Source organism: Megalobrama amblycephala, linkage group LG1, assembly GCF_018812025.1.
Source record: "Megalobrama amblycephala isolate DHTTF-2021 linkage group LG1, ASM1881202v1, whole genome shotgun sequence".
In the NCBI taxonomy this organism is placed as follows: Eukaryota; Metazoa; Chordata; class Actinopteri; order Cypriniformes; family Xenocyprididae; genus Megalobrama; species Megalobrama amblycephala.
Genome location: NC_063044.1, coordinates 4,467,032 through 4,494,044, shown reverse-complemented (window position 1 = coordinate 4,494,044; position 27,013 = coordinate 4,467,032). Strand labels below are relative to the sequence as shown.

At 43.7% G+C, this 27,013-nt stretch overlaps 1 protein-coding gene across 1 annotated transcript in view; it reads left to right on the top strand.

Annotated features, from left to right (window-relative positions):
* Positions 1-24,205, top strand: part of LOC125250461 — a 41,069-nt gene extending 16,864 nt beyond the window's left edge. The window contains exons 7-14 of the mRNA XM_048163053.1: positions 11,326-11,518; positions 11,767-11,840; positions 12,544-13,363; positions 14,061-14,156; positions 14,252-14,485; positions 14,913-15,072; positions 15,504-15,551; positions 23,669-24,205. Of these exons, the coding sequence (XP_048019010.1) occupies positions 11,326-11,518; positions 11,767-11,840; positions 12,544-13,363; positions 14,061-14,156; positions 14,252-14,485; positions 14,913-15,072; positions 15,504-15,551; positions 23,669-24,189 (2,146 nt within the window). The 3' untranslated portion in view covers positions 24,190-24,205. The remainder of the gene's footprint in view (positions 1-11,325; positions 11,519-11,766; positions 11,841-12,543; positions 13,364-14,060; positions 14,157-14,251; positions 14,486-14,912; positions 15,073-15,503; positions 15,552-23,668) is intronic.
* The last annotated feature ends 2,808 nt before the right edge of the window (positions 24,206-27,013 follow it).

The following is a 27,013-nucleotide window of genomic DNA, read 5'->3' as shown; positions in this document are numbered from 1 at the left end:
GTATGTGAAACACGCTATACAAATAAACTTGACACACCTTATAAAGTCTAGCTAATAACAAGCACAAACTGTGTTAAATAGAAATTGATGTGCAAGCAAAAAGGTTTCTGTCCTACATGTTTTTCTACTTTACCACAGTAAATAATGTGAATAGGCCTAAAAGCGAACGAAAGAAATAAATGTTTATAATCCCCTGCGTGAGTGAAGATTTGGGAAAAGAAACAAATTTCATGTTCAGTGGAATAACTAATGGAATAGTGTTAAATTCTCTGCTAATCGGGTGACCAGATCACGATTCTTAAAGGTGCCGTAGAACTTCTTTTCAAAAGATGTAATATAAGTCTAAGGTGTCCCCTGAATGTGTCTGTGAAGTTTCAGCTCAAAATACCCCATAGATTTTTTTAAATAAATTTTTTTATCTGCCTATTTTGGGGCATCATTAAAGGGTTAGTTCACCCAAAAATGAAAATTCTGTCAGTAATTACTCACCCTCATGTTGATACAACCATGTAAGTCTTTCTTTCATCTTCGGATCACAAATTAATATTTTTGTGATTAAATATGAGCGGTGGAATACTCCTCCATTGGCTTTAAGGGGGCCCAAACTTGTCCGTCCAGAAAGTCAGTGAAGAAAATGTTTAAATAGTCCATGCCACTACAGTGGCTCACCCGTACGTTTCTCAAGCGACGATAATACTTTTCGTGCGAAAAAAACAAACAAAAGAACGACTTTATTCAACTATTCATTTTCTCTCTTGTAGGCCTCTGACGTAGCTCCATGACGCATGCGCGAGAACTAAACTGACGACGGTCTTCTTCTACTACTACTTGTTACTGGCTGCTCACTCCTTAGGAGTATTACCGCCACCTAGTGTTCAAGATGAAGTGCTGGCATAGCCGGAACCGGAAGCGCTAAACTTTGTAAAACTTTTACAAGCAGGTGAACGCGCGCGCTGTATGTAAAAACCATTATTTGTAAATATGTCGGCAGATTTTGACGTAGATGAAGACTTGAATTTTTTTAACCAACCTTACTTATTCGAACCTGAATACACAGACACTGTAAAACTCACTGTATCATGTATTATGTTTTTTTTATTTAATATATAGCCATATACAAATTAAGACAAAACTAAATGAGTGTATCATGACTTTAACAATTACCACATACTGCTTCCACTTACCTTGTTGGTCTGTATAAACAAGTTGGGCACAGCTGTTGATTTCAGTAATCTTTTTTGTTGAACTGATTTGAAGTCGTCTGGAGAGAAATGTTCACTGCATAACTTCATGTGCTTGACGAAATTAATTGGTAAATTAACATCCCGTTGAACAGCCAGCAGCCATAGATTCAGTCCCTCACGATCATTTGATGGGAAACGGTGAAAGGTAAGCCGTTCATTTTGTGGCAATGTTAAGGCACCTTTACGTTTACTCGTTAGTTTTTCACGATTCGGACATCCAGGAAATGCACACTTTCTAACCATTGTAAACAATTACTTAGAGCGAGACCAAAAGCACGATCAATGTCGCGCGCGCGCGTTCACCTGCTTGTAAACAAAGTTTAGCGCTTCCGGCTATGCCAGCACTTCATCTTGAACACTAGGTGGCGGTAATACTCCTAAGGAGTGAGCAGCCAGTAACAAGTAGTAGTAGAAGAAGACCGTCGTCAGTTTAGTTCTCGCGCATGCGTCATGGAGCTACGTCAGAGGCCTACAAGAGAGAAAATGAATAGTTGAATAAAGTCGTTCTTTTGTTTGTTTTTTTCGCACGAAAAGTATTATCGTCGCTTGAGAAACGTACGGGTGAGCCACTGTAGTGGCATGGACTATTTAAACATTTTCTTCACTGACTTTCTGGACGGACAAGTTTGGGCCCCCTTAAAGCCAATGGAGGAGTATTCCACCGCTCATATTTAATCACAAAAATATTAATTTGTGATCCGAAGATGAAAGAAAGACTTACATGGTTGTATCAACATGAGGGTGAGTAATTACTGACAGAATTTTCATTTTTGGGTGAACTAACCCTTTAACTATGTACCGATTCAGGCTGCACGGCCCCTTTAAATCTCTTGCTCCCTGCCCTCGAGCTCTCGACTATAAGTGCAGTTATACAGTGCATAAACAAAGTTCACACAGCTAATATAACCCTCAAATGGATCTTTACAAGATGTTTGTCATTCATGTTGCATGCATGCATCAAATATTGGGGGCGTACATATTGATGATCCCGACTGTTACGTAACAGTCGGTGTTATGTTGAGATTTGCCTGTTTTCCGGAGGTCTTTTAAACAAATGAGATTTATATAAGAAGGAGGAAGCAATGGAGTTTGAAACTCAACGTATGTCTTTTCCATGTACTGAACTCTTGTTATTCAACAATGCCGAGGTAAATTCAATTTTTGATTCTAGGGCACCTTTAAAACAGAATAGTAACCCGACAAAACTTAAATGTATGGACTCTTGTACCTCTCTCATTCGGCATGAACCAAAATGTTTTCATGGCTGCGATGTCACATTTAAGTCACATATGAAGTACCGGTACTTTTGACAACACTAGGTGCAAGTTTGGTGGTCTTTCACTGTATTTAGTCTATAAAAATAAGTTAAGCGTTCTATATGTCCAGTAGGGGTGCAACGGTTCAAATTGCTCACGGTTCGGTTCGTATCACGGTTTTAGGGTCACGGATTCGGTACGGTTCGGTATGTGCTATGTTTAGGGAAAATAGGACTACTGTCAAATAAAAATAAAGAAAATAAGAACAAACAATCAAACTACAAGCAACATCACAAATAAGTATACAATAAAGCAAATATTCAAATAAAATAAACAGTGCTTTGCAGGTTTTTCAGGTATCTAACAGTAGTTTTCAGGTACAGAAAATGGATAAAGTAATCAAATATAAAATAACACTGCATATTATCTTTACTGTATAAAATAAATAAAGATTAATCATTATTGAAGTTGCAAAAACTATTCAGTCAGGCAGCAGGAATAGTTTTTTCCCCTTTAAGACATGCACGATCCAGTACATATACTGTTACACATGCACTCTCTTTCTCGACTAATATACGTTCACCCAAGACATAACCGACTATGTTTGCTAGGATACTCGCCAAGACGGGCATGCTAACATAATTTTTGTATGAATTTGTCCGCTGAAGTGCAAGACTTGAAAGAGAACTCAGTATTTGCACGCTGTCTGAAATGCTTCGGATGAGCGCACACAAATCTTCTCACAGCGTGCGAGTTCTCTTTCGCGTCTTGTTCTTGAAGGTTTAAAGCAGCAAGGCTTAAATGAGTTTAGTTTAAACACAGATAGCAATGTGTGCTGTTCAGGTCTCACCTGCACTCGCGCGCTATCAACACCCGAGCGATGACGGCGTAAATGACTGGACATTAGAGCATACGGCACTCGCAGTTAACAGTTTACAAAGAGTGACTGTTTTGTCCACGCTTTTTGATTATCGTTGTTGTAACGTTTTGCGCATCCATCGACTGAAACATACATTATCTGAACTCTGTCTGTCTGATTTCCACGTTGCTATTTTAAACAAACCATATTAACCAATAGATGCATCGTCATTCAAGATGGACCGCGGTGCAAGTGCGTACCGAACCGTAAGTGGAGAACCGTACGGTTCAATTTTTTTACCGAGAACCGTTGCACCCCTAATGTCCAGACGGCAGGGGAATGTAAATTAATGTAAATCCGTTTTAATGAATGACTCTCTCTACCCATCGCTCTGTTCTTCATCAACACGCGTTTGCACCACCTGCTGGTGAGGTTGACTAACAGCAATTGGAGATTATAATCGGTACTCTACTGCTATTCCTGCAGTTCCCGGATGTGAAATGTTGAAATTTGATCCACTGAATTGTGGACGCAAAATGAAATGGACCGAAAATTGCCTGCTGAATATTATAGGTTGTATTTTTAAACAGAATGAATATTTTGGAAGTGAAATCTGAAAGGTTAATATAGATTATTGAATTTTTAACAATGAAAATGTGGGTGAAATGTTTTAGATTAAATATATACTGCTTAAATATACAGCCATGTTGAATTTCAGCCCATAAAAATGCAAGCCCTAAAAAATACAATGCATTAAAATACAAGCACGGTTAATGCAATGCATTTTTTTTATCAAGTAGTGCAATTCAACATGCTTTTTGTTTCAAAAACATATTGCATAATTTTACTTCCATGCTGTAGTTTCAGTGTTGATAAAGCAAAACTTAAATGTATATTTGACAAAACAATCGATTAGTTACTCTGGATACGATCAGGCCACAATGACTACCTCATCATTAAAAAGCAGCTAATATCTGCTCACTGTAAAGCACTGATCTCACTGCTTTATGACATAATTTGCATTATTACAGAAAAAAAAAAATCTAACATAGAAAGTCAAGGGTCAAGAGCCCAACTAAAGGGCTAATCTCCATAATGATGGCATAGTTGTCACAGTGTGATTGGTAAAATGGTCTCAGTTTCACAGCAGTCATTGGTATTATGAAGAAGATTGAAAACTAAGGAGAATTATGTCCTCCTTTTGGGTGTTGTAAAAACCCACTCTGCTCCCCCCAAAACAGGTGTTGCTGTAGTAAATATTTATAACCCTTTTGTTTTGGTTTGAATATATAAGGTAAAGTGCAAAGCAGTCATGTGGGATCTTCTGTAGCCAGAAACCCCCAGTGATGGGTGAGTGTCCTAAAAACACTTATTCACCACTGTGTGTATATGCAATTGTTACTCTTAGAGTCATCTTTGAGCAACTGATGTTATGCATTTATGATTTCTGAATTGGCTTCTAATTGTCCAACTATGTAATTGGCATGATACATTTTTACTTGAAAAATAAATATTATTCTTGATTTATTCTACATTATTCTTAACTCATTATTTCTAGTAGATTAAAGCGAAGGTATTACCGCAAATCCGTTCAGGATTGATCATACGGAAGGTTTAATAGGTGGAGCATATAGCACATAAATTAAGTCCATTTCGATTTCTGACTTTCTGATTTCTGTTGCAGTTTTCATAAGTATATAAAAACTATGCTTTTTGTTACAAGTATGCAGAGCGTGACCGACTTAAAGGTAGATATTTACCCTGCATCCATTGTTGAAGGTCAGAACTGACGAATTTGTAATTGTGAAGAGCACTTAATCAGCCGAAGTGACTTTTCTAAGCAATACCAGGACTGCAGTGAACGAATAATTATATAAGGAATAATATATAAGGTAATCAGAATAATCAAAAATCTAAGTTAATACATAACCGATGATTAATTTCTAAATGGAAACACCATCTAAGAGTAATAATCATTTGAAATTGGAGTCAGATTAAACAAGCATCTAAAGTAAAATTGAGACTAAATTCTAGAAATTAAGTGAACTTCATTGGGGTGCTGAAAAGGCGTACACGCATTAAACCTTCACCCAGGCCGTCAGATTCTGTTTTTGGGCCGATGGGGGTTTCCTACAAAGTGGTGACCCTGACGTGATCTCCCATATCCTGTTGTCTTTTTTTAAGATGAAAATTGGGATTTGCAACAAGCAAGAGGTTTGCTGCTTCTCTTTTTTCAGCTGTTGTGGTAAGTCCATTCTTATTTGCCTTTTAGAAGTGTTGAGGGAAAGATAGCCGCATCCTATATAGACACATTTGTAGAATGGGTCGGCATACCAAAATCTGGTGGGGCTGGAGAATTAGACAACCACATTTTATCAGGGACATGATTGCGACAGCGTAGATGAGAAATGATATCCCTTGCTTTAACTTAAAAGATCTCCTTGTTTGCCTACGCAACAAGATATTAACCTTAAATTGGAATAACAGTATCCAAATTTAGGGCCCAGCTACATGTTTATTTGCTTTGCTGCAACAACGTTGCAACACTGAAAATAAGCAAATGGTCACGTTAACTTGTGAAAAATATCTTTTGATAGGATTATCCAAAACAGTGGACAAAACAGTGTTGTGAAACTAAAAATTATAAATGGTATAATTCTGTCTCAGTTCTGGAGAACTGCTGCCATGCAGAAGTCCTAGAGACTGCAATTAGGAAAATACACAAAATTTTAAAACTGAGGTATATAATGATAATTATGATGTCACTGAGAGACTTGTAACCAAGCCTGAGGATTTCACCCATTCAGAGGACATGCTCAGCTTGTCTTTGTTTCATAAAAGAAATTTAGCCCAAGAATAACATGAATCACTTTGAAATTGTTCAAGAGGTGCTAAGAAGGTTTATGACTGACGTCATAAATGGTGTGAACAGCACTGGTTAAGGCTCAGTCTTATAAAACATATCTTTTATCTTGGTCTTATATCAGACTTTAATATTACTGCACTCTTGTATGTTGTTCAGTGTCTCAAAAGAGACTGAAAAAAATAAAAATAAATAAAAGCCCACCAAAAATTAATCGTTGTGCTGTCAGTCAGACCTGTGTTTGTCCAACCTTTCTTTTCATATCCAAATAAATTCTCAGAAGAATGTAATTGATAACATCTTACCCCCAAAAATAAGAAAATTGTGTCTAATTCTGTATTGTAGTCACAAAAATCTTTAAATAATTTGACTCAGTATTCACAGCGTCAAAGTCTATATCTGTTTCCAGTTTGTCTTGTTGCTATGAACACAATGCAATGCCATCACAGCTGTAGCTGCAGGGCCAAATTGCCTTCTAAAAAATCAGTGAGGTGATAACAAGTCACTCTGGGAAAATTACTCAGCCAAGACCCTCTTGAGACCAGCAAATTTATTTTTAATATTGTTGGAAACTTTTTCCTCGTCGAAACAGAGACGAGGAGACGTTGGGATATCTTTCAAGGAGAAGTTACTCTTTATTGAGAACACGTGCTGTCGGTAGCTGCAGTCATCCAAGTCTAACTAAGGCAGTGTACATTGAAGTTTATATACATTTTAGGGGGCAGTGCTTAGTGATAGAGACAAAGCACCAGGGAGACAACAAAGCATGCAAATTAAGTATTCAGGTATAGGAACCCACCCCAGACGCTAGAGTGTCACAAGTCCTAATCCAATCAGCATACCTATTCACTATTCAAGGAATGGGAGAGGGGCTCCAAGAGCCATTAACGACAAAAGGTGAGAATCTCAGTAATCTGACTCATTAGACATACAATAAAGAGAACAGGAACTGGCAGAAAACTCTTGCTAGAAACTTTGCTAAACAGAATCATTCATCGGATGTGGCCATCTTTACCTTAAAATGCTAAATACAATGTACTTCACCTTAGTATTTCATGTGAGGTTATGTCTGGATGTGGGGTCATCAGATCTTAAACAGATTCTTAAATTTGTAATCCCACAGTTCCCCCTTTGAGAGTTCTAATAACTCTCACATAATACAAATTTAAACCTTCTTAAATCCCTTCTATAACATATGTTTGTTAACATAAGTCCCATCTTCCAGTCATGCAACTTGTAACAGCTACAGGCACATACATCTTATTCTGTGTCGTGTCCAACATTTACATAAGTGTTGTACTTTAACTTGAGTATACTGTTGACACATACAGGTGCTGGTCATATAATTAGAATATCGTGAAAAAGTTAATTTTTTTTATTGTAAATTATTTTTAAAAATGAAACTTTCATATATTCTAGATTCCCTACATGTAAAGTAAAACATTTCAAAAGTTTTTTTTTTTTTTTTTTTTTTTAATTTTGATGATTAGAGCGTACAGCTCATGAAAGTCCAAAATCCAGTATCTCAAAATATTAGAATATTTCCTAAGATCAATCAAAAAATGGATTTTCAAAACAGAAAAGTTCAAGTTCTTTAAAGTATGTTCATTTGTACACTCAATACTTGGTCGGCAGCACATATTACAGCAAATGACTTGCTCCTAGCACAAATTACAGCATCTGTGAAGTTTGGCATGGTAGTGATCAGCCTGTGGCACTGCTGAGGCACTACTGAGCCTTCAGATCATCTGTATATTGTTGGATTGACTGTTTCTCATCTTTCTCTTGAAAATATCCCATAGATTCAGGGGTCAGGCATGTTGGCTGGGAAGTGGTTTTTGCACTGTGAGCAGGTGCTAAAGTCCTGCTGGAAAAGGAAATCAGCATCTCCATAAAGCTTGTCAGCAGATGGAAGCATAAAGTGCTCCAAAATCTCCTGGAAGATGGCTGCATTGACTTTGCACTTGATAAAACACAATGGACCAACACCAGCAGATGTCATGGCCCCCCAAATCATTACTAACTTCAGAAACTTCCCACTAGACTTCAAGCAGCTTGGATTCTGTGCCTCTCCAATCTTCCTTCAGACTCTGGGACCATGATTTCAACATGAAATGCAAAATTTACTTTTATCTGAAAAGAGGACTTTCGACCACTGTTCACTGTCCAGTTCTTTTTCTCCTTAGCCCAGGTAAGAAGCTTCTGACGTTTTTTCTGTTTCAGAAGTGGCTTGGTAGTCCTTTTCCTGAAGATGTCCGAGTGTGGTGACTCTTGATGCGCTGACTCTGGCTTCATTCTACTCATTGTGAAGCTCTCCCAAGTGTTTGAATTGGCTTTACTTGACAGTATTCTCAAGCTTGTGGTCATCCCTGTTGCTTGTGAACCTTTGCCTACCCAATTTCTTCCTTCTAGTCAACTTTGCATTTAATATGCTTTGATACATCACTCTGTGAACAGCCACCACATTCAGTAATGACCATCTGTGACTTACTCTCTTTGTGGAGGGTGTCAATGATTGTCTCCTGGACCATTGCCAAGTCAGCAGTCTTCCCCATTAGTGTGGTTTCAGAGAACAAGAGATACCCGGAATTTATACTGTAGGGATGGTCATTTAATGAAACTCAAATATAAATATTCTAATATTATGAGATACTGGATTTTGGACTTTCATTAGCTGTACACTCTAATCAACAAATTAAAAAAAACTTTACATGTAGGGAATCTAGTATAAATGAAAGTTTCATTTTTTAAAATAATTTACAATAAAAAAATGAACTTTTTCACGATATTCTAATTATATGACCAGCACCTGTATACAACGCAGGGTGGTAACATGTTGTATTAACTACATGATGACACAGAAAAACCATGTAGCATAAGCGTGGAAGTCCTAAAAGTCCATGGCGCCTGAATATCTGTGGAGTCTGTTCCCTGTAGAGTCCATTTCCATGTTTGTCCTAAGATGATTCTTTGTCGTTGTGCAACTCCGAGTTGCTCTGATGACTCCATCATCATGAAGGTTGTTCATGGATATCTGAGGTGATGCTTTACACCAGGTGCTGCTTGAGACGTCATGGCATATACACATACCTGCACACAAGAAAACAAAGAAACAGCAGACCAGCAGTATTCATGCATAGACTTTAGTACATTAGACCTCTGATGATTGTATAGTTTTTTCTGTCTAATTCTGATCATCATAAACTTCTAGTGATCGTATAGTGGTTTTGTTCTTCTTTTTCTTAACCTAGTCTTAATCAATTTGACACCTATAGACCAGTAAGGTGGGGATAAAGTACTGAGATGGGGAAACCTATGAGGAAGTCTTCACCACAGGGTTGGCCCCCGAGGCCTTTTGCACTTCGGTTCTTCCCTGGGCTCCTCACTGGTCTGTGTGTCCTATTCTCTCCCTGTAGTTAATTTGCAAACTTTACTGTGCTACATCTCCAGCTTCCATTGAAACCATCAGTCATAGCAGACATCATAACCCATAGAGGATGGATAAGTGAATGGAGTGTGCTGTAGCATAACATTTAAGGCTGTGAGTGTACTTAACAAGTGTTCCCCAAATGGTGGAAGTGACAGTCAACTTTCTTTTGTTCAGAATGAGTCTTTTAGCTTTCTTGTAGATTACTGGGGAAATTAAGCACTCACAGCCCAAATGGTTAGCATGTCAGCAAGCTGTTGCTCCAAGAGTTTGGAGAAGAGGGGAGGGGCAGTTTCAATGTAGCAAGTAGACTGAGTAGGAGCTGAGTAAAGCTGTTAGTTTCTTTAAATGTCTTTTTGTTTTTCCTACACTCTTTCATCCAATGTCCAGGTTTGCCACAGTAATGACAACTGCCTTCTCTCTTAGGACATTTACGTTTCTGTCGATTCTCTGTGTTGACCTTAAAGGATGCTGCTGCAATCTTTACTCTTGTCTTGACATCGGAGTCTCTTTCCCAAATAGCTAACCTATCCAAGTTGTTTTGCCGGATTACATTGGACCATGTGAGGTCTAAGAAAGGCAATGCATTTCTGTATTCTGATGAAAGCCCATCAAACCTCATGCGGACCAGTGGTCCATTATCCTCTAACACCTTCTCTGGAGTGTCAGCTATTCCACTGTATGCTGCAGCTGACTGACAAAATCTTTCAGTGTACTCACTTACAGTTTCACTCCTCTTCTGTACACAACTAGTGATCTTTGACCAGTCTACCTTTGGTCCAACAAGGTTCTGTAACACTCTCAGAACACCTTCTCTCAATTCACCTTTACTGGAATGCTGAAACTCAGAATTATTTACAGCACTTTCAAAGTTATTGATTTCTGACTCTGTCAAGATTTGTGACATTAGCTGGGTGACTTCAGCTAGGGACATATCATAGAGCTTCATTTTTCTGGACAACTATGTCCTAAACTCAGAAAAGTTTCTATGCACTGATGGCAAATTCTCAGCTATTCTTTCTATGTCTTCAGGACCTATAGTGGTACTGACTGCTTGTAACTGCAGTATGGGGGTTACAAATCGAACTGTGTCAACCCCTTTTGCCCTGCTCTGAGCCTTTTGTCTCACTCCACACACTTCAACTGCATTTACATCTTTATCCATGAATCCAGTATTGCTATTGCCCTCTAGTCTACAGAAAGACAGTAAGTCAGGATAGCTCTCATCTGACTGTTGGTCTTTTGAGTCACTTTTGGTTGAGGCTTTGTTTAGGCCCAACTTCTGAGTGAGACGAGACACTCGAGTGTGCAACTGTTTGTTCTGCTTTTCTAACTTGGCAATACGTTGGATTTGTTCTTGTGCAATGGATAGAGTAAATTCGTAGATCAGGGAAGTAGGAGACAGGAACCAGTGAACATTCAACAAATTTTAATCATATAAAATAAGCCAGAAAACAAAAGTAAAAGAAGCAGTCCCTCACGGACAACTGCCGCACACACATAAACAAAACATAACATATAGCCCTGATCCTTTTTCATCCTTCACTGTCCTCGCTCCCCGTTTTATGCTTCTGAGATACGAGACCAGTGTGTGCGCAGGTGACGCTCATTAGCAAGCTGTTCTCACTGCCCTCAGCCTCATTCTGCTTGCCACATATCCCCATCACCCCTTGCAGGCCCGGGGGTACTCCCGAGATTGCCCTCCCGCGGCACATGGGGCTAAGGACAGAAGAAGTGAGAGAAAAGGAGATGGAAGGACCAGGAGTGACAGACGAGAGAGGGGAGAGAGGAAAAGGAAAAAAAATCTTGGTCTGGTTCCCGGACACACTGCAACTCAGTCCTCAACCAGCTGAGAGACTCTCACTCGCGGTGCCATGCAATGGTACTGGACACTCCTCGGTGGACGGCTCGATCCTAGTCCGCCTCCTGGTGGACGGCGATGGCTCCTTCTGTTAAGGGGAAGCCGGCAGCGAGTCCCCCGTTCCCTGCTCCTCTCCAAACATGGCAAACAGCGCCGACTCCTCCGCTCCCTCTCAGATGGCAGCCACCCCTCCTTGGCCCAGGAGCACGGCAGCCACTGGTGATCACCGCTCCTTCATGCTTCCTGACCTCCTCAGCACCACAATTCCCCTCAGCAGCGAGGGCTCTTCGACAGTATGCTTCTCCTTTCTTCCCAGGTTTCGGCACCAAGGTAACACCGTTTATAGATCAGGGAAGGAAGATGCGGGAACCGGCAAATGTTCAAATTTTTAATCATATAAAATAAACAAATAAAACAAACAAAAAAACAAAGGTAAAAGCGGCAGTCCCAATGGACGACTGCCACACACACACATAAACAAAACATAGTCCAGGCCTGGTCCTCTTTCGTACTTCACTGTTGTCGCTCCCCCTTTTATGCCTCCGAAGTCATCTGTGAGTTACGAGACCGGTATGTGGGCAGGTGAAACTCATTAGCAATCACGCCACTGGCCTCGTGCCGTTCTCATGGCCCTCAGCCTCATCCTGCTTGCCATACTAAAAAAAAAGAAATAAAAAATTCTATCACTTATTTATAGATAGTATTACTGTATAACCTATTTATAAATAGAAAAAAATTGTGAAAGTTGAGGGATTCAAAATATTCACTACAGAACGCTCACTGATCTCTCTATATAAATAGTAATAGATAACACATAACACTTACAGATCTATATTTTCTCACCTATCAGTGTCACAACTCGGCAACATATTTATCATCTAGTTTTGATCACATAAGCACAGCAGGTAAGTGACTCTCCTTGAGCAGAAATGAGGAAGCTGCGTTACAGACACAACCTGTTTTCCACACGTCACTCAAACACAGAAGCAGGAAACTATTTCAGCTCCTCAGTTCAGAGAAACAGAAACTGAAGTATTGTTGAGCTGTTGTGTGTTTGTGTCTCTCTGTATTCATGCAGTAAAATGGCAGAAGCCAGGATTTCTCAGGATGAGTTCACATGTCCAGTGTGTCTGGATCTCCTGAAGGATCCAGTGACAACTTCTTGTGGACACAGTTTCTGTAAGAGCTGTATTACAGGCTGCTGGGATCAGGAGGATGAGAGGAGAGTCTACAGCTGCCCTCAGTGTAGACAGACCTTTAGTCCAAGACCTGCTTTAGGTAAAAACACCATGCTGGCTGAAGTGGTGGAGAAACTGAAGAAGACTAAACTTCCTGCTGACTGTTACGCTGGAGCTGGAGATGTGCAGTGTGACGTCTGTCCTGGAAGAAAATACAAAGCCGTCAAGTCCTGTCTGCTGTGTCAGGAATCTTACTGTCAAACTCATTTTCATGAGGAGTTTCACTCTCGTAAACCACACAAAGTGATTGAAGCTACTGGACGACTGCAGGACATGATCTGTCGTAAACAAGACAAAGAGCTAGAGACGAGCAGTAGAGCTGGAGACGTGCAGTGTGACGTCTGTCCTGGAAGAAAATACAGAGCCGTCAAGTCCTGTCTGCTGTGTCGGGAATCTTACTGTCAAACTCATTTTCATGAGGAATCTCACTCTCGTAAACCACACAAAGTGATTGAAGCCACTGGACGACTGCAGGACATGATCTGCTGTAAACATGATAAAGAGCTAGAAATGTACTGTGTCACTGATCAACAATGCATCTGTGTGCTGTGTAAGGAGTATGAACATAAAAACCACAACACTGTATCAACTGCAGCACAGAGGACAGAGAAACAGGTATGAACTGAGAGGAGGTATTCACGCAGAAATAACACATTTTTTCTTCATTTACTCACCGTCACACTGATTTAAACCGGTTTGACTTGCTTTCTTCAGTGGAATGTAAAAGATGATATATTAAAGAATGTCTCATCTATTTTGGCCTAAACATTAAAAGTTGTAGTTCATTTTATTAAAAGTATATTTTAAGCACATATTTTGATTAACAAATGAATAAAATCATTGATCAACTCATGTATATGGAGCCCAAATCAAATATGGTGAAATCAAAACCATCAAACGTCACTGGTGTTTGTGTCATGACATCATGATGTTTAGTCATGTGACTTAAACATTTAAGAACCAGTGAGGTTTGATGTTATTGAGGCGTCACCATATTTATAGCTGATACATTCTTCAAAATATCTTGTGTCCCACAGAAAGTCAAACAGGTTTGGAACATGAAGGCGAGCAATGACAGAATTAAAACTTTAGGGTGAAATAACCATATAAAGCACTGATAAAATAATGCTGCCATTTTCATATTCATTCATAATCTCATTTCAGGAAGCTATGAATCTGTGGATTAATCCTACAGTATAACCTTACTATGCTTGATCTTTAACCCTCCACCAATTCAGGATTCATGTAACTTTAATTTTCTTTTGTGATAGTAGTTTTGTGTGTCATTTCTTGTTATTGGTTTGTCCTCCAGAATCAGCTGAAGGAGACACAGATGAAGATCCGTCAGATAATCCAGCAGAGACAGAAAGATCTTCAGCAGCTGAGAGAGGCTGTGGAGTCTCATAAGGTGAGTCTGGAGAAGAAGAGAAGTTTGAGACGTCTCAGTTTGACTCTGTCAGTCCTGCTGAAGTTACTGTGTGATTGTGATGTGTGTCCTAACAGCGCTCTGCACAGACAGCAGTGAAGGACAGTGAGAAGATCTTTACTGAGCTCATCTGCTCCATTGAGAGAAGCTGCTCTGAGGTCACACAGCTGATCAGAGATCAGGAAAAGGCTGCAGTGAGTCGAGCTGAAGGACGACTGAAACAACTGGAGCAGGAGATCAATGATCTGAGGAGGAGAGATGCTGAGCTGGAGCAGCTTTCACACACACATGATCACATCCATTTCCTGCAGGTAACAGAGATCTAGAAGAACAGGATCATAGTGGAGTTGAGCAAGAGAAACATTTCATGAGAGCAGATTGAGACCAACTTAAACAGGAGAAAAAAGCACTCTAAAGTTCTGTTCATTTCATGTAATAACAATTTAAACTTCCACATTCATTTAAGTGCAAATAACATGCAATTAAGTGTCTAAAAACATTACATCCAATCTGCAGTTAAGTATACATTTTTAGTATATTTTACTCTATTTAAAAGTGGCAAATACAAGAGTTTGTAGCATGAAATAATGAATATGAGAAGAATGTATCTGATTGTGTGAAAGTGCTGGACTGAAGTGAGTTACTGAAGATAAGTCAAGTCAACAAGAGTCGCACATATCTAATCAGGTTATTGGCTGAAGTGTGGAGCTGATGAGTTTTGATTTGTGTTTTCTGTAGAGTTTCCAGTCTCTCTCAGCACCTCCTAAATCTACAGACGAACCCGACGATCCCTCCAGTTCTCTCTTCTCTTTTGATGGCATGAGAGAATCTGTCCGTCTGCTGAGAGACAAACTGGAGGATTTCTGCAAAGAGGAGATCAAGAAGATCTCTGACAGAGGTAAAGTCCTGGGCCTCATTTATAAAAATGTGTAGAAATATCCGAAATGTGAACATACAAGAATTTCTGAAATATTCCTACTATTTATAAAACATCCATATGCACAAGTAATGTTCCCACTTCATAAATCACAGTTAATCTTTAATTCAAATGCAATGTGAACAAGCACATCAACTCTACAGGACAGCCACATATATCCCTTTATGGACCAGTCCAGCACAAATGATGTGAAATAAAATCCATGGAATTTAGGATCATTTAGGACCGATACATGCGTTTCATAAATGAGGCACCTGAAGATTCATCTGCTCTCAGAAACGAATCCTTCATCATATCATACAACATATTCGAATCATCTAGAAATTTCATAATGCATTTACAGTAATCTTGTCATTTCTCTTCACATTGTTCATGTCTGTTTATTTCCACAGTCACATTCACCAACATGAATCCCAAAACCAGGAACGACTTCCTACAATGTAAGTCACTAAGAAAACAAGCAGAAGAACTCACTGAATGTGTTCATGTTCTTCCTGTAGCAGGTGAAAGAAATCATGATAGAAGAGTTTATAATTGATCATGTAAATGATGATTTGCTTAGTATATCTGATCAGCTGTACTGAGACACTGATGATACACTGAACATTGAGTCATGAAGACGTAGGGAAAACACCCTAGGAAGTAAAATTAGCTCAAATTAAGTAATTTATTAGGGAAATATAAAGAGTTGTAAGTTTACGACCGAGCAACTGATTCGTCTAGCGTTCATTTGCTCGAGCCGTAATAAGCTCTTCTAGCAGATATAAATATCCAACAATCGTGAAAACACTGATTAAAGCACGGTAACTTAAGATCGCAGTTTAAGACATTAAATCATAGAATTACATAATACAAGACACTTTCTTTAAAAAAAATCTACAAGAGATTTTATTTATTCTAACACAAACTAATCTAACACAAACACACGCACATACACATACACACACATACATTCATACGTGTTGCAGTAAGAAGGAAATGAGAGAGAAAGAGTTTTGAAAGAGAGAGAGAGAGAGAGAGTGATATGATTACCAGAATTCCTATCAATGCATTTCAAAGACCCGAACGAACCATGAATCATTAATTTAAATGCACCAGTTCAGTTTTCATCTGGAGGTACTTGCTTGCTTTGACTTAAAGGTGAATTTCCCTCGTCGTGCAGAGAAGGGTTTCCCAAGTCGATGATTGGTCCAGGTCAGGTCCATGTGGAACAATGAAAGGAAGTCTCTTTGTCGCTGGAGTTGAAGCGGCAAAAGTCGTTGGTTGAACTTTGCAGCGAAACTTAGGACACAACACTTTCAGCGGTAAAGAAAAATTAAGTAAAAGAAAAGAAAAGAAAAGAAAAGAAAAGAAAAGAAAAGAAAAGTGAGTGAAGGTTGGATGGCTTGAATAAGCGGCTTGTCTGTTCTTCCTGTTACTCCATTGTTCTTGGTACTTGTCTTGACTTCTTTGAACAGAACTAACCTAACTAGTTCACTATCTTGCAATATGACAATTTACTTAGTTGTTTGTCACACCTCTAAGGGGTTTTGGCCAATCAGATATTGTCCTGTTTCAAAAGGGCTTTTCTCTGCCCCCGATAAAACATAGGTGTTACATCCTGTTTCTGCTTCAGCAGAGAGTGCCATTTTAACATAATTTCTATTAAATGGAATACAATACATTTTAAACAGATTTCATTCAAGTCAGGATATAGGAAAGGGGGAAAGAATCAAATTAAGTCCAAATAAGGCATACTTTCAGTCATTCAGTCAAGAGTTAACACATTTACATGAATTGTGAGTGTTCTAAAGCATAACTTTTTACAGGTAGTACTTGTGGACACATAATGCAAAATGTATGTAGTTAAAAGATGTTTGATAAGTCCATTAAAATTGTTGGAACAATTTTGATGCAGTTTTAGTTGTAGAACAGTCTTCGTTGGCTTTTCTGTGAAGTAAGGAAACCAAAAGGGGTCTGCATTGTCTCTCTGTTCCCTTTCAGTCGGTCACGTTCGACGTACGTCAGTACGTACGCTTAGAGAGCCCTATCAGCTTCGTGTGAACTAAAACAAGCCAATGGAATTGGCGTGCGATATTTGCATAATGCGCACCGCCCCCAACAGGTGTATATAAATAGGAAGCAGATGCAATCGCACTCTGTCTTTTGCTTCGTAGCCAAACTCTGGTGTCCTGCTTCAGAAAAAAGACTTTTTTCAAAGTGAAACTAAACTGCCTCAGAAGAGGATCAACAGCGCTGTTTTGTGTTGGCAGTCAAGGCACTTCAGCGAGGTCGCGAGCTTCCGGGGAGCCTGAGCTTAAAAGCTCTCAACTGCTGTTTTAACAGCAACTCTCAAATCTCCACTACTAAAAGAAAAATAAGAGTGTGTTGCGATTTGGGCTGGTTTCCCCGGTGTGTGTCAGGGAGTGATGTACCTGCACACATCGCGTCACTCCCTGTGTGCTTCAGCACGAGTGAGCTGACTGTTCCCTTCTAAAAGAGCTTTACAGACGAACCCTGACAGTATGTCATTTCGTCTGTGCGTTACTGGGTGCGGTCGTTCCCTGGTCCCTGCTGATGGGCACAATCGCTGCATCTCGTGTTTGGGCGTTCAGCACGCAGAAGCAGCTTTTGTGGATGGTTCATGAGGTCTAGACTCTCCTTCCTGAAGTCTCAGGAAGCGGGGGTCCCCTCCCCTATGCCCCATTCGACCGTTTTTTCCGGCCCCGGTCGGAATGACGGTTCGGCGGCGTATAGGAAGGGTGACTTGAGGATCACGGTCAGGGCTTCCCCGCCGAGCACCGCCCCTGCCGCCTCACCAGCACCGCAACCCATCGTGCCGCCGTTGGTTTCCGCTGGGCCCTCTACAGACTGTCCAGCCATTACCTTTGGTGCGCCTGCAGCGGAGCAGATGTCGATCTCTGCATCGGAAGACGAGCCAGAGTCCTCGGGGGAGGAAGATCCAGCTGCGTTGCCGCCCTCCGGGACGGTAGCGTTGACCGAGTCGGATCCCGAGTTGACGGCTGTGCTTTCCCGGGCCGCCATGTGTGTCGGGCTCGAGTGGAATCCTCCACCCTGCCCCGGCCCATCTCGGTTGGATGATTGGTACTTGGGGGGGGGGGGGGGGTCGCGCTGGTCAGGTCCAGCGTCCCGCCCCAATGCCCTTCTTCCCGGAAGTGCACGATGAGGTGACCAGGTCTTGGCAAGCACAGTATAGTGTTCGTGCAAGGCCCGGTCTCTCGTCCGCCTTCACCTCCCTGGACGGCGGGGAAGCCAGGGGATACGCGAGGATCCCGCCAGTCGAGCGGTCTGTTGCGATGCAGTTGTGTCCAACGGCCACTGGCTGGCGTGGTGAGCCGCGCCTCCCGTCCCGGGGCTGTAAGTTCTCAGCCGGTCTGACTGAGAAGGCTTACAGAGCCTGTGGGCAGGCTGCCTCCGCCCTGCACGCGATGGCCCTTTTGCAGGTATACCAGGCAAAGGCGCTGTCGGAGATGCCCCAGGAAGGGCCTGACCAACAGTTGCTTGGGGAGCTGCGCGCTGCCACTGACCTTGCCCTCTGGGCAACGAAGGTGACAGCACGCTCTGTTGGTCACGCGATGTCTACTCTGGTAGTCCAGCAACGCCATCTCTGGCTGACCCTGGCAGACATGCGGGAAACCGACAAACATCGGTTCCTGGATTCCCCCGTGTCTCCAGTCAGCCTTTTCGGCGACGCAGTGGAGAGCTTTGCCCAACAGTTCTACGCTGCACAGAAGCAGGCTGAGGCCATTAAACACGTTATGCCACGGCGGTCCGCTGCTGCCTCCACCCAGCCGCCTGTGGCTCAGCCTGCTCGTCACCGAGGGCGCCCGCCTGCGTCGTCCTCCGCCCCTGCTAAGTCGGCAAAGCAGCAGTCTACACCAGCCAAACAGCAGGGTGCCGGTCGCGGACGTGGTGCCCAGCCCGTCTCTGCCAAGCCAGGTGGCAAACGGTCAAAGAAATCACGGCCCTGAGACAGGCGACCTGGAGGGGAAGGTTCTCGCTCTTCGGGAGAGTTTTCCATCTTCTCTCCCACCCCCGGAGGAGGGCCGGGGGGAATTTGTGTTGTCTGTCCATCTACCGCCGCTGGCTCCCCGGAGTCCAGCGGTACCCACTTTATCACAAAAAGAGCAGTTTCCTCAAACTCCAGGTCACAAGAGGGCGCGTCTGCCAGTGTGCCAGGCCCCGCCTTGCCGCTCGCAGCCCCCTCCCTTTCCGCCAGCAGGTGGCAGTGTGATGGTGCAGGCCGCGTCCCCTGCGCCGTCTCCCATACGCACTGCTGCCTCGCAGAGTCTGACCACACTCCGGGTCGCTTCCATGCCGTCCGAGTCGGGTCCCCGTACTCTGCCTCGCTGCCCCACCCCCGGTGCGTCTGTGGTGCCTTTGGTCCCTCTGGCTCGGAGTCTGGAGGCGTGGACCACGCTTCCCAGCCCGTCCCGCTGGCTCATTCGCACTATCAGACTCGGCTATGCGATTCAGTTCGCCCGGCGTCCCCCGGTTTTCAGGGGTGTCCACTTCACTCAAGTGTCGTTGGACAGTGCACCTGTTCTCCGGGCGGAGATTGCTGTCCTACTGGCGAAGGATGCAATCGAGCCGGTCCCTCCAGCCGATATGAAGTCAGGGTTCTACAGCCCCTACTTCATTGTACCGAAGAAGGGCGGTGGGCTACGGCCAATCCTGGATCTGCGCGTTTTGAACCGGTATCTTCACAGGATGCCGTTCAAGATGCTCACGCAGAAGCGCATTTTCGAATGCGTCCGTCCCCGGGATTGGTTTGCAGCAATCGACCTGAAGGACGCGTACTTTCATGTCTCGATTCTGCCTCGACACGACCCTTCCTACGGTTTGCGTTCGAGGGTCGGGCATATCAGTACAAAGTCCTACCCTTCGGGCTGGCCCTGTCACCCCGCGTCTTTACGAAGGTTGCGGAGGCGGCCATTGTTCCCCTCAAGGAACAGGGCGTTCGTATTCTCAACTATCTCAACGACTGGTTGATCCTGGCCAGCTCGCGAGAGCAGTTGTGCGAACACAGGGACATGGTTTTAGCTCACCTCAGCCGGTTGGGACAAGAGCAAACTCGCCCCCGGGCAGAGGATCTCTTATCTCGGTCTCGAGCTAGACTCGGTCGCACGGACTGCACGTCTCACGAGGCGTGCGTCCAGTCGGTGTTGAACTGCCTGAGCTCGCTCAAGCGCAGGACAGCGGCCCCACTGAAAGATTTTCAGAGGCTCCTGGGGCATATGGCATCTGCAGCCGCGGTCACGCCGCTCGGATTGCTCCATATGAGGCCGCTTCAACACTGGCTCCACGGCCGGGTCCCGAGATGGGCGTGGCAGCGCGGCACGCTCCGTGTCCCCGTGACACCGACCTGCCGTCGCACCCTTGTCCGGTGGTCGGACCCTTCGTTCCTGCGGGCCGGAGTACCCCTCGAACAAATGTCCAGGCATGCTGTGGTCTCCACAGATGCCTCTGCCACGGGATGGGGGGCCACGTACAACGGGCATGCAGTGTCGGGCCTTTGGACGGGGCCTCAGCTGCATTGGCATATCAATTGCCTCGAGTTGCTAGCGGTACGTCTTGCTCTGGCCCGCTTCAAGGAGCTGTCAGACAAGCACGTACTGGTCTGCTCGGACAGTACTGCGGCCGTTGCGTACATCAACCGTCAAGGTGGTCTACGCTCCCGTTGCATGTCGCAGCTCGCCCGCCATCTCTTGTTGTGGAGTCAGAAGCATCTGAGGTCCCTTCGGGCCACTCATGTCCCAGGTGTGCTCAACCGTGCAGCCGACGAGCTCTCACGGCAGCCTCCACTTGCGGGCGAGTGGCGGCTCCACCCCCCAGGTTCAGCTGATTTGGCAGCATTTCGGCGAGGCCCAGGTAGACCTGTTTGCCTCCCCAGAAACTGCCCACTGCCAGTGGTTCTATTCCCTGACCGGCGGCACGCTCGGCACGGATGCCCTGGCACACAGCTGGCCCCAGGGTCTGCGCAAATATGCGTTTCCCCCAGTGAGCCTTCTCGCACAACTCCCGTGCAAGGTCAGGGAGGATGGGGAGCAGGTTCTGTTAGTGGCGCCGTACTGGCCCACTCGGACCTGGTTCTCGGACCTCATGCTCCTCGCGACAGCCCCTCCCTGGCCGATTCCTCTGAGGAAGGACCTCCTGACTCAGAGACGGGGCACCCTATGGCACCCGCGTCCCGACCTGTGGAACCTCCACGTGTGGTCCCTGTACGGGATGCGGAGGTTCTGAGTGATCTCCCGCAAGCGGTCGTAGACACCATCACTTCCGCTAGAGCTCCTTCCCCTAGGAGCCTCTACGCGCTGAATTGGAACCTGTTCGTCGAATGGTGCGCCTCTCGCCGAGAGGACCCCCGATTATGCTTGGTCAGATCCGTGCTTTCCTTCCTGCAAGAAGGGTTGGAGCGAAGGCTGTCTCCCTCCACCCTGAAGGTGTATGTTGCCGCTATCGCTGCACATCACCACGCAGTTGAGGGTAAGTCCCTGGGGAAACATGATCTGATCGTCAGGTTCCTGAGGGGGGCGAGGAGACTGAATCCTCCTCGCCCTTCCTCCGTACCCTCTTGGGATCTGACCCTGGTTCTCTCAGCTCTCCGGGGTCATCCCTTTGAGCCCTTGCGATCAGTCGACCTGAAAGTAATGTCTCTGAAAACTGTCCTTCTGGTCGCATTGGCTTCCCTTAAGAGGGTAGGGGACCTGCATGCATTTTCGGTCGACGAAGCGTGCCTAGAGTTCGGGCCCGGTGATTCTCACGTCATCCTGAGACCCCGGCCTGGATATGTGCCCAAGGTTCCTACCACTCCCTTTCGAGATCAGGTAGTGAACCTGCAAGCGCTGCCTTCGGAGGAGGCAGACCCAGCCCTAGCTTTGCTCTGTCCCGTCCGCGCTCTGCGTGTGTACGTGGACAGGACGCAAAGCTTCAGGACCTCAGATCAGCTCTTTGTCTGTTACGGAGGCCAGCAGAAGGGAAAGGCTGTCTCCAAGCAGAGGATGGCCCACTGGATAGTGGATGCCATCGCCTTGGCGTACGAATCCCAGGGCATGCCTTGCCCGCTCGGGTTGAGAGCCCACTCCACCAGAGGGGTGGCCTCCTCCTGGGCGCTGGCTCATGGCGCCTCGCTGACAGATATCTGTAGAGCTGCGGGCTGGGCGACACCTAACACGTTCGCTAGATTCTATAGCCTTCGTGAAGAGTCGGTATCTTCCCGTGTACTCGCTTCCACTAGCCGGTAAACGCGTTGAACCCGCTCTAAGTGTCGGCTTGCAATGCCATTCCCGCCCCCTGGGCCGGATGCGTGCATATTTTGACTCCAGTCGTGTTCCCCGCTTGGCGAACCCTGTCGAGTTCCTCCACCTCCCCCTTCGGCTCGGACATTGCAGAGTGTCTGATGCCAGGCCTACATCCGTCGCTGACGCTGTCTGTTGGCTGGGGCCCATATGTCGTGACTCCTCTACGTGAGCGGTCCCATATGTGTAATTATCCACGGTTTAAAACTCCCTACGGCGAGTCCGTGTCTTTCCCTTAGCAGAGCCAGCTCTGCTGTCACCTGTCAGATGAGTCTCCCCCTACCCAGGTGGAGCCATCCCAGGGACTCCATATGCGTACTGCCCCCCGGGCCAGTCCATATGTGTATTCTCCACGTAAACTCCTCCCCCTTGGGTAGGTAGTGGCCTCCGCAGCGTCCCCTCCGGGTTCGCTTTCCCAGTGTAGTCTAGTTTACTTAGTGGGTATTAGGTAAAACAGCAGTAAACTCCTCGGCGTGAGCTCGCCCCCTTCTCCATTCCTATGGAGAAGGATAGAGCTATGGGCGGATAGAGCTCGCGTTGAGCACTGGAAGGGGTTTCGTAACTGTGGCGCTTTAGTTGGGATCCCAATTCGTCGGTCACTACTGACGTACGTCGAACGTGACCGACTGAAAGGGAACGTCTCGGTTACGTATGTAACCCTCGTTCCCTGAAGGAGGGAACGGAGACGTACGTCCCGTCGCCACAGTTTCTGTACCCTCGCTGATGTGCGGACACCAGTTGTCTCCTCAGCGAAAAACAGAGTGCGATTGCATCTGCTTCCTATTTATATACACCTGTCGGGGGCGGTGCGCATTATGCAAATATCGCACGCCAATTCCATTGGCTTGTTTTAGTTCACACGAAGCTGATAGGGCTCTCTAAGCGATATCCCAATTCGTCGGTCACTACTGACGTACGTCTCCGTTCCTTCCTTCAGGGAACGAGGGTTACATACGTAACCGAGACGTTTCTTGCTCTGGTGATCAAAGGATCTATCTTCTTGGGTGACCCTTTGGTTTGTCACTTCTCCTGCTATCAGGAAGCATAGTGTGTCGTAAAAATAATCAGCATTGGTTCTCTCTGTAGACGAGCTGGAGCCGGAACCTTGATTCTGAATTAGAAATATGTTTTGAAAGAATCGTCTGAATGATTAATTTGTCTGGTTCGTCCACAGTTCCTACAAAGAGTTTAGATACATTAAAAGATCGGACAGATTCATAATTCCTGATTCTGATGTTTTTTTTTTTTCTCTCCATCAGATTCCCATCAGTTCACTCTGGATCTGAACACAGTGAATAAAACCCTCTATCTGTCTGAGAAGAACAGAGTGATTACATTCACTTACACAGTCCAGCCGTATCCTGAGCATCCAGACAGATTTGATGGGTGGTCTCAGGTGTTGTGTAGAGAGAGTGTGTGTGGACGCTGTTACTGGGAGATTGACTGGAGTGGAAATTATGTGTTTATATCAGTGTCATATAAGAGCATCAGCAGGAAGGGAGGGAATATTAAGTGTGCGTTTGGATATAATGATCAGTCCTGGAGTTTGGACTGTACTCCCTCCAAATACTCATTCAGACACAATAACATAGAGACTGTCCTCCCTATAAAGTCCATCAGTCATAGAATAGGAGTGTTTGTGGATCACAGTGCAGGAACTCTGTCTTTCTACAGCGTCTCTGACACAATGAGCCTCATCCACACAGTCCAGACCACATTCACTCAGCCGCTTTATCCTGGGTTTAATGTTTGGTCTGGATCATCAGTGAAACTGTGTTGATGTTTCAGAATAGATTGAGAGAGATTTTACCTAAAATACACTCACCTAAAAGATTATTAGGAACACCATACTAATACTGTGTTTGACCCCCTTTCACCTTCAGAACTGCCTTAATTCTACGTGGCATTGATTCAACAAGGTGCTGAAAGCATTCTTTAGAAATGTTGGCCCATATTGATAGGATAGCATCTTGCAGTTGATGGAGATTTGTGGGATGCACATCCAGGGCACGAAGCTCCCGTTCCACCACATCCCAAAGATGCTCTATTGGGTTGAGATCTGGTGACTGTGGGGGCCATTTTAGTACAGTGAACTCATTGTCATGTTCAAGAAACCAATTTGAAATGATTCGAGCTTTGTGACATGGTGCATTATCCTGCTGGAAGTAGCCATCAGAGGATGGGTACATGGTGGTCATAAAGGGATGGACATGGTCAGAAACAATGCGCAGGTAGGCCGTGGCAATTAAACGATGCCCAATTGGCACTAAGGGGCCTAAAGTGTGCCAAGAAAACATCCCCCACACCATTACACCACCACCACCAGCCTGCACAGTGGTAACAAGGCATGATGGATCCATGTTCTCATTCTGTTCACGCCAAATTCTGACTCTACCATCTGAATGTCTCAACAGAAATCGAGACTCATCAGACCAGGCAACATTTTTCCAGTCTTCAACTGTCCAATTTTGGTGAGCTCGTGCAAATTGTAGCCTCTTTTTCCTATTTGTAGTGGAGATGAGTGGTACCCGGTGGGGTCTTCTGCTGTTGTAGCCCATCCGCCTCAAGGTTGTGCGTGTTGTGGCTTCACAAATGCTTTGCTGCATACCTCGGTTGTAACGAGTGGTTATTTCAGTCAAAGTTGCTCTTCTATCAGCTTGAATCAGTCGGCCCATTCTCCTCTGACCTCTAGCATCAACAAGGCATTTTCGCCCACGGGACTGCCGCATACTGGATGTTTTTCCCTTTTCACACCATTCTTTGTAAACCCTAGAAATGGTTGTGCGTGAAAATCCCAGTAACTGAGCAGATTGTGAAATACTCAGACCGGCCCGTCTGGCACCACCAACCATGCCACGCTCAAAATTGCTTAAATCAGCTTTCTTTCCCATTCTGACATTCAGTTTGGAGTTCAGGAGATTGTCTTGACCAGGACCACACCCCTAAATGCATTGAAGCAACTGCCATGTGATTGGTTGATTAGATAATTGCATTAATGAGAAATTGAACAGGTGTTCCTAATAATCCTTTAGGTGAGTGTACTTCATGATAAATCAATAACAATGAGATGTTGAAGAGTCTATTTTCTCTTCATTACATTAAGATGTGAGAAAACAAGATACAACAATGTTAGAATTGCATCATCTACTCTTTCATTGGACTAATAACCAAATAGAAAAGGATCAAATAAGTGTTGAGTATTTGACATTAGACACCTTTTAACAAACCTTTCAAAGCATTTAGCACCAGAGAGGTTAATGTGATTGGTCGGTCATCAAGCTCTTTTGATTTGTTGATTTTGGGAACATGTAATAGTTGAAGTTTCCTCTAATGATGTTTGAGTTTCTTCAATGCCCATCACTTAAATGTAATTTGTAATTTGTACGTTTTGAGGGGTAAAACTGACTTCACACAAAATCTTATTCTTGTTATTTATCTTATTCACACTAAATCATTAGTTTGTGTATCCAGATCTGGGGAATCAAAGGTTTCCCACAAAGTCTTTGATATTTGGGTTGAAGATTAACGTTATGATCAGATCATCCAAATGGAGGCAATGTGGACACAGAGAAAGTGCCTTTATTGCCAGAACACTTGTCAGATGTCTTATTTTTCCTGGTGCAACAATTTTGATTTGATTTGAATTTATTTGACAAGTTTACAAACTACAAAATACCAAGTATCCCATACACTTTAAAAAAACTGTAGAGGATAAAAAAAAAAAAAAAAAAATACAATAAAGCCAATGGCTTTTTCCATTGTGGTCCTCATTGTTATTTAAAAGGGATGGAGGCATGTACAAACGTGACAGAGGTCAAAGATCAAAAAACAAAAACAAATTCATCATAAAATACAAATAATAATCACATTAAACACACAACAATCCTAATTAAAATCACCAAACCATCTTTTTACCACTCTTTTAAAACCTCCACGGTCCTTTAATCTCTTTACATACAGGTAATTTATTCCAAGCAATTGCACTAGTATACAAAAACATGCTTTTACCAAAACCCCTTTAAATGTTAATCTATAGTCTTCGCTTTTACCCACCAAACATTTAAATTTACATTGACAAATATTGTAATTCCTGCCCCTGTGTCATGTATGTTGCTCTCTCACAATAAAAAAAAGTCTTAAATAATATATCATATTACAAAAAAAAAAAAAAGCTTTTTCCACCCATTTTCCCCCAAATTCATATACATATATGTAAGTCCTCAAACAGTTTTTCAAAGCTAACTGAATCATAATAAAGCACTGTACGCTGTTGGCCAGAGGAGAACTGGCCCCCCGACAGCCTGGTTTCTCCTAAGGTTTTTTTTTTTTCCATTTTAACACCTGTTTGCCACCTGATGTCACCTGCTGGAGTTTGGGTTCCTTGCCACCTTTGGCTTGCTTAGTTGGGGACACTTGACATTTGATATTCAACAGTGTTTTGATTTGTGAATGTTTGTTTTCTCAAGTTCTTTTTGTGTTCATGGAGATTTTATCATCATTTCATCATTTTTATTATTACTACCAAAAGAACCTTTCAATTGAAATAATCATAATTCTCTCTCTCTCTCTCTCTCTCTCTCTCTCTCTCTCACTCTCATAATTCA